General features: G+C 44.1%; 1 protein-coding gene across 27 annotated transcripts in view; it reads left to right on the forward strand.

Annotated features, from left to right (window-relative positions):
* The window catches only part of ptk2aa (protein tyrosine kinase 2aa), a 160,344-nt gene that overhangs the window by 131,099 nt on the left and 15,692 nt on the right, over window positions 1-13,553 (forward strand). For 5 of the 27 annotated variants that reach the window (XM_071375321.1, XM_071375313.1, XM_071375322.1 and 2 more), the window contains 13 exons: window positions 568-598; window positions 1,059-1,132; window positions 4,538-4,636; window positions 5,954-5,971; window positions 7,354-7,410; window positions 9,331-9,381; window positions 11,124-11,221; window positions 11,451-11,535; window positions 11,970-12,070; window positions 12,273-12,388; window positions 12,548-12,648; window positions 13,002-13,091; window positions 13,344-13,548. In XM_071375321.1, coding sequence (XP_071231422.1) covers window positions 568-598; window positions 1,059-1,132; window positions 4,538-4,636; window positions 5,954-5,971; window positions 7,354-7,410; window positions 9,331-9,381; window positions 11,124-11,221; window positions 11,451-11,535; window positions 11,970-12,070; window positions 12,273-12,388; window positions 12,548-12,648; window positions 13,002-13,091; window positions 13,344-13,548 — 1,126 coding nt within the window. The other 22 variants (XM_071375305.1, XM_071375306.1, XM_071375304.1 and 19 more) reach the window with 22 other exon arrangements.

A 13,553-nucleotide genomic window follows, 5' to 3' on the forward strand; every position in this document is an offset into this window, starting at 1 on the left:
TCGATTGACTATGACTTTTTAAATCACCCAGCAGTGCTATTTGCAGAGTTAGCTCCAGGTAAATGTTGTAATTCTTCAGCCATTCCTGAACCTGCGACCAAAAATAAGCTATATATGAACAGTACCAAAACTTAATGATCTAATGATTCTGTCTCTTCGCAGCAAAATCAGCAGAACTAGGATAGTTGTATCCCCCAAATATATAACATTTTATTAGTTGTGAGAATTTTGGATAATAATTTTAATTGAAAAACTCTAATTTTGGAATCCCACATCGTTTTGTGTAAGTTCATAAACCATGTGCCATGGAATCGGTACATTAAAAATCTCTTCCCAACTATTTTGCAATCTATATAGTAGAGCTGTCAATTTTTTGGTCCTTAAATGAAACCGGTATACTTTTTTATTTATCACAATTGTCTTTAGCCAATTTTGGTCTTTTAATGCGAGGCCGACAGACAAGTTCCAGATAACACTGTCACTTGGATTTTTGTATTCTGGTATTCAAGACGATGATGCTTTACGGTATATGCTTTGCTTAACAATATCTCTCATCTGTATTTTCAGAGGGAGAGAGAGCACTGCCTTCAATCCCCAAGTAAGTATCTGCCATACACTAAATGATTTGTCAATGGGTATACTTTGAATGTTCATTCACGTAAAAATTATATATGATGGTGTTAACATAAAGAGCTGTGTAAGAAACAAACAAACAAAAATGCGGGAAAAAAACATCTGCTCAGTAAATCTATTTGTAGGACCCCTAGCGTCAGAGCTCCTATTGGTCCAGCACCTCCACACTAGATCCTTCCAAGACTGTTCTGTTCTCTTATTGGTTCAGCACCTCAACACTAGATGCTTCCAAGAAGAAGAGTGGCTCAGTGGAGGAGAATGATACTCAGCATAGTGTGGATATTTTCCACATAACCCCAGAGATTATTTTCAGGAATATGCTGGATCCTCCTGGAGTTGCTGTGGATGCTGTTGATTTACTTGCTGGTTTTAGGTTAGGGAATTTCTCATGTTGATCCTCTCTGTCTCCAACCTTTACCCTTCAGGGTGCCCAACAATGAGAAGAGGATAGTAGAGGGGGTGGTCCGGAGCGCCGGGGTGCGTGCCATCTCTGTCTCAGGTAAGAGATCTGTGCCTCCTCAACATCGCTGACTGTTTTACTGTACTGGATATAGCTGGGCTATTGATGGAAGTCCATATATGGGCAGCTGCTGGAGAAAATATGACCATGCTTTTTTATCATATAATCCCAGTCAAGATAATTCCAGATGCTTCCTGTCCATTGATCTGTAAAGCCACTGGATATTATTACATATTAGATATCTAATACAGAACCCATCACATGAAATCCCTTACTTGGATGTGTGTGGGTATTGGGGTTTAATGATGCTCAATGATGGATAAACAGGCTATTATACTTTAGCCATTTATGAAAAGCGGGCAGAATTGATATGATTTAGGCCTAGTCTCTGTCAGCTCTAGTCTTTGTTGTTGATCCTAAGATATAGATGGTTAGTGCAATCACAGGACATGTTAAGCTTTCTCCACCGATTATTTCTGTAAGAGCAAGAACAGATGCCGGGCGTGTGTGTGGTGGTAACAGGAAATCAATTCAGCATGATAAGTAATGGTGAAGCTGAGTAATTCGGGGCTGAAGGGCTGTAACACCATGGCGGATAATAAACGTCATCTGCTGAGACAAACAGTCCAGGGCCAGGTCAGATTTAAGCTGTGTCCCAAATGGCACCATATTCCCTACATAGTAGTACACTATGTAGTAGTAGTACACTATGTAGTAGTAGTACACTATGTAGTAGTAGTAGTACACTATGTAGGGAATATGGTGCCTTTTGGGATGCATCCTTAACATGCCTGTGGATTAGCAAGTGGCAGGGGGAGTCAGTGCTAATGAGATGGGTAGAACGGGAGGGGATTGGCGGGTTGAGGAGGTTAACGGGGGCAGCAGGTGCCTCTATCTCTCTCTTCCCCATTCTATTTCTTTCTCTCTTTCCCCCCTTCTCCCTCTTCCCCAGTCTATCTCCTCCTCTCCCTCCCTATCTCTCTCCCCCTCTCTTTCCCTCCATCCCTCTGCCTCTCTCTTTCCCAGTCTATCTCTCTCCCCCTCTCTTTCCCTCCATCCCTCTGCCTCTCTCTCTTTCCCAGTCTATCTCTCGCTCCCTCCATATCTCTCTCCCCCCTCTCTTTCCCTCCATCCCTCTGCCTCTCTCTTTTCCCCAGTCTATTTTTATTTATCTCCCTCCCTATCTCTCTCTCCCTGCCCCTCCATCCCTCTGCCTCTCTCTCTTTCCCAGTCTATCTCTCTCTCCCTCCCTATCTCTCTCCCGCTCGCTCCTTCCCCCATCCCTCTGCCTCTCTCTCTCCCTCCCTATCTCTCTCTCCCTCCCCCTCCATCCCTCTGCCTCTCTCTCTTTCCCAGTCTATCTCTCTCTCCCTCCCTATCTCTCTCCCGCTCTCTCCTTCCCTCTGCCTCTCTCTCTTCCCCAGTCTATCTCTATCTCTCTTTCTCTTCTTTATCTCCTAAATGTCAGAGGACTGTGATGGAACTGCTGAATGTTAATAGCCTGGGGGCTCCAGTGACAGACAGATTAAGGCCTGATTGAAGGGGTTGGCCAGAGCCCTGTTAACTGACCAGAGGTTAGGGGTGTAGAGAGTCAGACATTATGGTATCAAAGAGATGCTTGTTTACTATGCTGCTGAGAGCGGAGAGCCTGGCACTGAGGTTGGGAGGTTCAGAGGGTGACATAGGGTGTCATTAAATGTCATAGGGTGTCATTAAATGTCATACGGTTTCATTAAATGTCATAGGGTGTCATTAAATGTCATAGGGTGTCATTAAATGTCATAGGGTGTCATTAAATGTCATAGGGTTTCATTAAATGTCATAGGGTTTCATTAAATGTCATAGGGTTTCATTAAATGTCATAGGGTGTCATTAAAGTGTCATAGGGTGTCATTAAATGTCATTAAAGTGTCATAGGGTGTCATTAAAGTATCATTAAATTGTCATTAAAGTGCCATAGGGTGTCATTGGTGCCCTAGGGTGTCATAGGGTGTCATTAAAGTGTCATAGGGTGTCATTCGTGCCATATGGTGTCATTAACTGCCATAGGGTGTTATAGGGTGTCATTGAGTCTCATTGAGTTAGTGTCACAGGCTATCTAAGGATTCCTCAGCTCTCAAGGAGAAGGTGAATTATATGTATGGGAGTCAGTCATAGGGAACTATTATTTGATTGTAGCTACACAGTAATATGAAGGTTGAGAGGTGTTGTATTCACTTGTAGTATATTTTCACATATTTGGTTTAGAGTTTACTGGTGTGTTTCAAACTATATGGTTTGATTATTTTTGGGCATATTCTCACAGTAGGCCTATTTAACACACTTGTTTAAATGAAGTTCTTGAAACAAACAACAGGAGAAGTCTACTCTCTACTACTATCAGTAAATAATAGTAATACTGCTAGTTTCAGTTGCAGGCTATTTGAAACAGTTTTAGTTATTTTTTGTGAATATGTTTTAGCAATTTATTCAGACAGTTAGGAAGATCAGAGGGGGAGATAGGCAAGTGGAAGAAACCGTGAGCAAGGTGGGGATCGAACCCCGGTGTCCGGTGGGGAGTTGTATATGAGACTTATGCCGAGAAGTGTTACAACGACACCACAGCTCTGCACTTCATAGTTTTTTCGATATATGGCTGAAACCTCCAGTGACGATACATGAAGTGTTTGTGTTTATGTTCTGAGACCGTCCGAGTACCATGTTTACACCAGTTCTCCCTGATACCATCCGTCAATGCCATTTCTCAGAAAGAGGTCAGAGAGAAATTCCCTTAGGGACAGCAGCAGCTTGCTGCTCACACAAATCCAATATATTTAACTGAATTCATTCCAAATGTGTCAACGTACAGTTGTACACAAGACCTTTTGTAGAAGTGCGAATCAATTCCTTAGCCCTGGCTGCCATATCAGGCATAGCATAGTGAAGGACTTATTACTATGCTGTTGATTGAAATGCAGAATTGCCATAAATTGAGTGAGGCTATAGTTCCCCTGTCGGCTTTGACTTCCCTGTTGGTATAGGAAAGAAGAGATTTATTCATATTATTATTGATGTATTTCATGTCGTTTCATAACAGACGTGCCATGACAGAGTGGTAATGATTTCTGAGGTGTAAATGGATATGTAGCATTTTGTCTGTAATATGGGGAAGCTTCGGACACCATCACACCAACATTTATCACTCCTTAACATATACACAAATGCTGTCTGCTGCTCAATGTGTGTTCTGTGGTGTTGGGTGAAGTTTCCCCTAGATGCTAATTTTGGGTCAGTTTTGCATTTTCCCCACTAATGGTAAAAGTTAGGATTGAGGGAGGGGAAGCTGATTCTAGATCTGTACCTAGGAGAAACTTCACCCCGGAGCTGTTTCTGTCAGAAGAACTATTAGTCTCTTTTTCTCACCATCTCTCCCGCTCTGTCATCCCTCTCTCTGATTGGCTGAAGATTCGGTGAACTCTGGGACCCCTACGCCTCCTAAACCTGCTAAAGCCAGGCGCTTTCTCCTTCCTTTCGTCTTCTGTGCCCATGACTCTCCGCCAAAGGGTACCACTGCTCTGATTGGCTGACTCGACTGACTCTGCTTTCTGTTTTGCTCTGACTAACCCTGTCTGCCCCACTGTCCCCAAATCCCCAACACTCACACAACACGTGTGTAGGGGAACTGGGGGGACGAAAGTTCTGGTGTGAAGTGCACTAAAATCTCTCTAAAATGACTGACAAAGCAACACCTACAATGGCCAAACAGAACTAGCCTGGCGGGAAAAAGTTTGGAAACTGTGTTAAGAAGGAACATGTCTAGTGAATGAGATGAAGTACATACCCTATCTCTGACGTGTCTGAGAATAAAAAACATTGAAACTGATCCAGTTTTCCAAGACAGTGAGTCCCCATTTTTTTTTCTTCCAGGAAGCGTGTCGTCTGCTGATTGTAGTCGAGCCATGGCCCGCAAATCAATAGAGCATGCATCCCAAATGACACCCCATTCCCTATATAGCGCACTACTTTTGACCTGAGCCCTATGGGTCTTGGTTAAAAGTAATGCACTATATAGGGAATAGGGTGCCATTAGGGATGTATATAGAGCCTGACGGGGCTGTATCTGGGCTGATCGCGCAGGTATCTGGTTGATCCACAGCCAGGTTCAAGATGCTGTAAGCATCAGACCACCAGACTCTTAAAGACACCCTTTAATAGCTGTACATCTAATTTAACAACCATTTGTTTATCTTGCTAAAATGACACCAGTGATTTATATGTCCCTATCATTTTAGGTCGATTTTGTCAAACTGAGTTTATGCCCTTGTACAAGGATAATGTGTCAAAAAAAGTATCTAACTAACAAAGTTAACCAATACTGACTTCTGGACATGTGACTTCTGTCCTGCCCGCTGTCACCTGTTTAACAGCTTCGTATTGGTCCATGCTTCTGTCTCAGCTGTTTAACAGCTTCCTATTAGCTCACGTTCCTGTCCGTCACAGTGGCCCATGCTAAGAATAGCCAATGAACTCCACTGACCCCCTTCCGAACAATGCTGGCTGAAGTTCACTACTCTGGCTGTCCCCTCAACCAAACTGAATCAGGTTCCACACATTCCAACAACAGACTAATTCAATTTAAAGTAGAAGCTTAGAAAATAAAATACTTTCCCACTTATACTGAATAAAAGCATGGATTGGATACACTTGTGAAGTTCCCAGTCCCTGCTTGTTTTGAGGGAGTGTGGGTCACGGTAACAATCATTAAACCCATTTTGAATTAATTATACTGTGTCTTTTATACTTTTCATATCTTTCTATGGTGTGTAACCTCTCCCTCTCCCTTCCCTCTCTCTGTTTGGCATGCTCTCCTTGGACCTGCAGAGGATTGTAGTGGGGATGGTAAAGTTTGCTTTTTAATATTTCTCTCCATTCCTTCCTGTCACCTGCTACTAACTCACTGGGGTCATGGGGGATTCAGGGGGTTGTGGGTTGTGTTGTGTGTGTGTATCACTCATGAATCATATCAATCAAATGAATCATGAATCAAATTAAGTGGATCTGTTTTTATCTATCTGCTTGTAGAGGTTTGTCATTAGTAATGCACTAATCATGCAATAGACCTGATTGGAGTTAGGGAAACAATGTAACAGTTAACGTTTCTAGAAAATTTGCTGAAATCTGTCTTAGCTGCAGTGGTCCCTGTGATTCAAATCGATTTAGTCTGATTGAGCCTGTCTGGAGTGCCAAATTGACAGTTTGCACTTTTAGGACTATTCTGTTGGTCCCAAGGTGCCAGGCAAGCTCAATCAAGCACAGTTGAAAGTATTTGAAATAAAACAAATACTAGTTGACCCCAGGTCTGGTCTGTCCCACGCTCTGGAACTGTATCCACAGAGTAAGATCAGTTGTGCCTTTTTTATTATAATGAATAAGATTAGATGGGGGGGTGGCTCCTACTCTGAGTGGCTTTTTGAATACATTCCCTGCTGTCTGCCTGCGTCTTTAAGGGCCCTGCTCCCAGCCCTCTCCCAGCTCGGCCTCATAAAGAGAGCTGAGTTTGGCGAGCTCCGTGGCACCGCGGCATTCCTGTCTAAAACGGGCCGTCTGATGGCTAGCTACATACTACACAGAGTCTGCTGGTCGTTTTTCCCTAAGAGGAACAGCAGCCAAGACGGCACAACTAGCGTATTACCATTTTAGATCAAGTCAAGACTGGACATCAAGCGGCCGTTCACATACTGTAAACACCTAAATCTGTTTATCTAGGGGACTGGGAACGGCTTCTCTCTTTCTCACTCTCTCTCTTTCTCACTCTCTCTCTCTCTTTCTTTCCTAAAAAAAAAAGAAGTGAATAACTGGTTCCATCCCTCCCTGGTCTCCACATCCCCTCCTCTTTCTCCCTTACCCAGAAGCCCATCTGTACTGCTAAGCTCTGATCAGACAGACCGACGGAGCAGACAGATATGGCTGAAACTGTGCAAGTTGGAAACGGACATGCTTGTGTTTCTGTGTGTACTGTATGAGAGAGTGTGTGGACGAGAGAGAGAGAGAGAGATAGAGCGCGTGTCTTGCCCATGTGTCCAGCAGTGTAGGAGTTTGCAGAGGAGCACTTGCTGTCTGACTCGCATGTTTATTTTCAGCTTGCTCTAGTTACTTGTGTGGAAGGATATACGTATCTAGCTAGCTGCATCTGTGTGTATCCGTCTCAGACAGTGTGTGTGTGTGTGTGTGTGACTGGACTTGACCAGTAGACTGACCACGAGGCTGTTGTGTTTCTGCAGAGACGGATGACTATGCTGAGATTATAGACGAAGACGATACCTACACCATGCCCTCAAGTAAGTGCAGCTCTATGCTCCCTAGTAGTAATACACTATGTTGATCTTAATGTGTGCCCTGCTAATATGTTGTCCAGACTGTCTCGAGGGATACAGTCCAGATGTGTTTTTATCCATCTCTCTCCCTCTTTCTCTCTCGATCTCCTTTTTCTAGCTTTTTGTCTCTCTCTCTCTCGTTCTTTCTCTTTTTCTATCTGTCTCTCTCTCTTTCTTTCTTTCTTTCTCTCCTTGTCTCTCTCTCGTTCTTTCTCTCTTTCTATCTGTCTCTCTCTCTTTCTTTCTTTCTCTCCTTGTCTCTCTTTCTGTCTCTCTCTCTCTCGTTCTTTCTCTCTTTCTATCTATCTATCTGTCTCTCTCTCTTTCTTTCTTTCTCTCCTTGTCTCTCTTTCTGTCTCTCTCTCTTGTTCTTTCTCTCTTTGTCTCTATCGCTCTCGTTCTTTCTCTTTGTTTCTCTCTTTGTCTCTCTTTCTAGCTGTCTCTCTCTCTTTGTCTCTCCCTCGTGTTCTTTCTCTTCGTCCTTCTCTTATCTAAATTCCTTTGACTGTGGCCCGGGTGCTGTATGGTGATCTGTTTTCTCAGGCTCTGTGTGTTTGTTGATGTGGCTAGTGGATATGTTAGTTTCTACTTCCCAGATACCCCACACACGCTGCCTGTGTGTGTCCTTTATCGAAACGTAACGAGATTGTCTTGTACACTCAAAGTTTGGTTGTCATGGTGACGGTGTAAGTCTATACACATACTGTAACGGGATAGTCACGTATTCTTATTGAGGATCTTTCATTTCCCAGCACTTCCATTCATTTATATTCCTGCTGTCCAAATCAGATACTGATTCTGTTCCATTAGGATTCACTGATAGTCCAAGAACATATCTATGGAATGCTTAGTAGTACATCATCAGTGAAATCCTTTTACTTGTCACAAATGTTCATTATATGGAATAGTCATGTCAGTGAGTAGTCATCAGGACGGAAAGAGACAAGTGCCCTTTGAGTGTACTGGAGTGAAAGAATGAGTTAGTCATAGAGTTATAATCACTAGAATGGACAAAGCACCTTAGACCATGGTACACCCATAGGCGCCAGCCTTGAGTTTAATTTTAATTTCCGTTCTAGTTATTGTAATTATATGTCTCCAGTAACCCCAGGCCTTTCTTTGGTGGCCATGATGCCAGGTCTCGTGGGATCATATGAGTCTGGAACACAATAGCCCCTGCAGTGGTGTAGGTTGTGTCGCAAATGGCACCCTATTCCCTACATAGTGCACTACTTTTGGCCAGAGCCCTATGGGCCCTGGTCAAACGTAGTGCACTATATTGGGAATAGGGTGCCATTTGGGACAGAGACATAGAGTGCAGCTAATTCACCAGGTTGTGGAGTGGTCTGGGCCAGCTGACTAATAAGACAGTCTGGTTGTGAAACAAAAAGTTATTCTGTAACAAGGAGCTCTGTATATGGAGACGGAGGAGTCCCATCTCATGCTAACACTCGAGACCAGAGCTCTCTCCATTCAAACAAGTGGTCCATCTAGCATCTGTAGGTTTCTTCATACCACATGGGGATTTGAGTGCCACTGAGTTCCACCGGGCCTATACCCAATAAATAATCTGAGTCCCAAATGGCACCCTATTCCCAGTTTAGTGCGCTACTTCTGACCAGGGCCCATAGGAATTAGAATAGAGTGCCATCTGAGAGGCAGCCTAAAATAACACGTTCATCCATTTCTAGATGATCAAGTTCTAATGTGACACGTGTGGCTTTCTAGCACATATTCTTGTTCTACAGGATAATCTGTTTTTCCCCATTGACACCCATCTCTGTGCACTCACAAGTTGGTTCTTTTAAAACCATATAACATCTATTCCCCTCGGTCTTACTTTCTAACGTGTGTGTTTGTTCTGTTGCGAATGGTTTCTAAAAGCCACCTCTCTTTATCCTAACCGCCCAGCAGTGAGCTATGGAGTAGATGAAGGTAACGCTGCCTCTCTCTTTCTGTTTGTCTCTCTGTTTTCTGTCTGTAATTGTGCTTGTGTACTGTATTAGAACGGCTCATTCAACTCTTCTACTGGATGTATTTCATAGGTTTAGTAACCTACTGGTCATCTTAAAATCAAATCATTTCCCTCTAAAATGAAAGTTTGACAGACTTATCAGATTCAGCCATAGGCCTCCATCCCAAATGGATCGGAATTGTTTCATTTCATCAGCTTAGAGGGTTCTGGTCTTTTTCACTCCATTCAAACCCCTGAAAAACGTTGAATTTGAAGTGAACTATCACTTGAATACTGTTTGCTGAAACCAAGTAAAATATCTCACTAGCTGTGAGATGAAGCAATCTCATCCATTCAGTACCAGAGTTCAATGCGTCTTCAATAGTGATTGTTCAATTGGCTTATTTATTTATTTTTCATGTTGATGTGTTTCTTCCTTGGTTTTTCTTTAATTTCACCATTGCTTGAACGTTTTGTTGTGAAATTCCATTTATAATTTAGTTTTGTTTGTTAAGTGTCTGTCTGAAGAGATTGTGCAATCGTCTTAATTGGATTAGAGCGTCTGGTAAATTACTAAAATGGATACAGTCAATCAAACCCAAGTGGTAGCCTGTTGTAATTTGAAATCCACAGGGAGGAACCAAATATATCAAGTACTATGTCTGTTGACATCACCACAGCCTGATCATTTTATGTTGTAGTGTGCATGTCCTTGCCTGTTGGTGGGTGTGAATTGCCTTATACAGATAAATACAGTATTTCATACAGTATTACCATCTACTGCAGTGAAAACACAGCCAAGGAATCTTGCTGTTATTATTAACAACCAAAAAAGGCCTCATCAACACACACACACACAGATCAGCATAGTGGTGAGTCATTCACCCTGTAAAAGTCAGTGTAACTAACAGGAGTTATCTCTCCCTCCCCAGCCAGGGACTATGAGAGTCAGTGGAACTAACAGGAGTTATCTCTCCCTCCCCAGCCAGGGACTATGAGAGTCAGTGGAACTAACAGGAGTTATCTCTCCCTCCCCAGCCAGGGACTATGAGAGTCAGTGTAACTAACAGGAGTTATCTCTCCCTCCCCAGCCAGGGACTATGAGAGTCAGTGTAACTAACAGGAGTTATCTCTCCCTCCCCAGCCAGGGACTATGAGTCAGTGGAACTAACAGGAGTTATCTCTCCCTCCCCAGCCAGGGACTATGAGTCAGTGGAACTAACAGGAGTTATCTCTCCCTCCCCAGCCAGGGACTATGAGAGTCAGTGTAACTAACAGGAGTTATCTCTCCCTCCCCAGCCAGGGACTATGAGAGTCAGTGTAACTAACAGGAGTTATCTCTCCCTCCCCAGCCAGGAACTATGAGAGTCAATGTAACTAACAGGAGTTATCTCTCCCTCCCCAGCCAGGGACTATGAGAGTCAGTGTAACTAACAGGAGTTATCTCTCCCTCCCCAGCCAGGGACTATGAGAGTCAGTGTAACTAACAGGAGTTATCTCTCCCTCCCCAGCCAGGGACTATGAGAGTCAGTGTAACTAACAGGAGTTATCTCTCCCTCCCCAGTCAGGGACTATGAGAGTCAGTGTAACTAACAGGAGTTATCTCTCCCTCCCCAGCCAGGGACTATGAGAGTCAGTGTAACTAACAGGAGTTATCTCTCCCTCCCCAGCCAGGGACTATGAGAGTCAGTGTAACTAACAGGAGTTATCTCTCCCTCCCCAGCCAGGGACTATGAGATCCAGAGAGACAGGATAGAGCTGGGACGCTGCATCGGTGAGGGACAGTTTGGAGACGTCCACCAGGGAGTGTACAACAGCCCGGTAAATAGTACTGTAACAAAGAAATAGCACTGCAACTGTCTGGCTAAATGCAGCCTAAGCATCTCCCCTCTCACCCTCAGTCCTCACGTGTTCCTTTCAATTCCACCCCTGTTACTGTCTAGCTAAACACATCTGGCCTCTTATTTAGGGTCTGAATTGTCATGATATTGGCCACTACCAGTAATGCACACACAAACAAATCCAATATTTTCTCTAATTTCTCTTCCAGGAGAATCCCACTCTAAACGTGGCCATTAAAACATGCAAGAACTGCACGTCGGACAGCGTGCGCGAGAAGTTCCTTCAGGAAGCACGTGAGTGTGCTGAGATGTAGTGCTGCGTCGCTGTCATGGGCCTGATGATGACTGCAGCTGCTGCTGATTGCCATGTACACACACACACGCTGCCTGATTGTACTCTCAGGTTTCTTTGCTCGCTGGGTTTACACGGTTCACAGACTGTTGAGGGAGGAATATGTCCTGTTTAAGGAAGCCGGTAACTGTAAACATTGGCTTCGTCACATATTTCACCCTATTCCCTACATATGAGGCTCTGGTCAAATGTAGTGCACTATGTAGAGAATAGGGTGCCATTTGGGACTCATATATTGACAGTGTTTGTACTGAGAACAGTGGCATTTGAGCCCCCATGTGTTAGACCTATCCCAGGGAGCGTTTTGTCTCTTTCCACTCGATCTAAACTGTTCTGTGAAATCCTCACACCCCTTTGTGATGTATGTGTTCCTCAGTGACCATGCGTCAGTTCGACCACCCCCACATAGTGAAGCTGATTGGTGTGATCACAGAAAACCCAGTGTGGATCATCATGGAGCTTTGCACGATGGGAGAGGTGAGGCGACCAGGAGTTTATTTGGATCAGTACGTACAGTAGGTGTTGTTGAACTTCTTGTCATTCTTGTAATAAATGGGAGAACACAGAACACATTTGGGAACAGGGCCAAAGTTTCTCTATCATTCCTGCTGTCATCCCTCTATCTCTGTCAAAACAAAGAGGATATCTTGTATCTTATCGATGTTTTAATCTCTTCCAGTTGAGGTCATTTTTACAAGTAAGGAAGTACAACCTGGACCTATCAACGTTGATCCTGTTCTCCCACCAGCTCAGCACAGCTTTGGCCTACCTGGAGAGCAAACGCTTTGTCCATAGGTAAGACCATCACCCACTTTAACAGCTGTTATTTAGCTTTACAGAGGCAATATAATATTACGTTTTTGACACTTTCTAATATATTTTTTGGTGCCACGCTGTCAAAATACCCATGCTTTCCAGGATTCCTACTCATGGTGTATGTGTGTATCTCCTCAGGGACATTGCTGCCAGGAACGTGCTAGTGTCTTCCACAGACTGTGTGATGCTGGGAGACTTTGGCCTCTCCCGCTACATGGAAGACTCCTCCTACTACAAAGGTACAAACCACAGAGAGAGATAGAGGACGCTAGTGCCCAAAAGCCTGTTTTAGCATGGGCAGCGCCATAATGGGACAGATACAATGATGCCATGTCTATGGTACAAACATACGGGCTTCCAGGCTGATGTTTTACCACCATCTGCTGGTTGTGAAAGCTATTGCAGGCTATCAAAATGTTGAACTCCAGGGTAAAGTTTCCCCCCTTAGTACAAATCTAGGATTAGCTTCCCCTCCACCAATCCTAACCTTAACCATTAGTGTGGGAAATACAAAACTGACCCAAGATCAGCATCTAGGGGAAACTTCACCCAACTAAAATGTTGACAGTCTATTGCTTAACTGGGTTTTCAGCTTCCAAAGGGAAACTGCCAATCAAATGGATGGCTCCAGAGTCCATCAACTTCAGACGCTTTACCTCAGCCAGCGACGTGTGGATGTTTGGTGAGTTTGGCAGCTACAAATAATGCTTATCTAGCGATCAACACGCGTGTGTACGCGCGCGTGTGTGTGTGTGTGTGTGTGTGTGTGTGTGTGTGTGTGTGTGTGTGTGTGTGTGTGTGTGTGTGTGTGTGTGTGTGTGTGTGTGTGTGTACGCGCGTCTGTGTGTACGCACGTCTGTGTGTACGCGCGTCTGTGTGTACTTGTGTGTTTGTGTCTGTCTGTGGTGTTATATCTAGAGCACCTCCCCTCCAGGTGTGTGTATGTGGGAGATCCTCATGTACGGTATCAAGCCCTTCCAGGGGGTAAAGAACAATGATGTCATCGGGCGGATAGAGAACGGAGAGCGTCTGGCCATGCCCCACAACTGTCCCCCCACCCTGTACAGCCTGATGACCAAGTGCTGGGCCTACGACCCCAGCAAGAGACCCCGCTTCACAGAGCTCAAAACCCAGCTCAGGTCAG

This window comes from Salvelinus alpinus, chromosome 29 (genome assembly GCF_045679555.1).
Source record: "Salvelinus alpinus chromosome 29, SLU_Salpinus.1, whole genome shotgun sequence".
Lineage (NCBI taxonomy): Eukaryota > Metazoa > Chordata > Actinopteri > Salmoniformes > Salmonidae > Salvelinus > Salvelinus alpinus.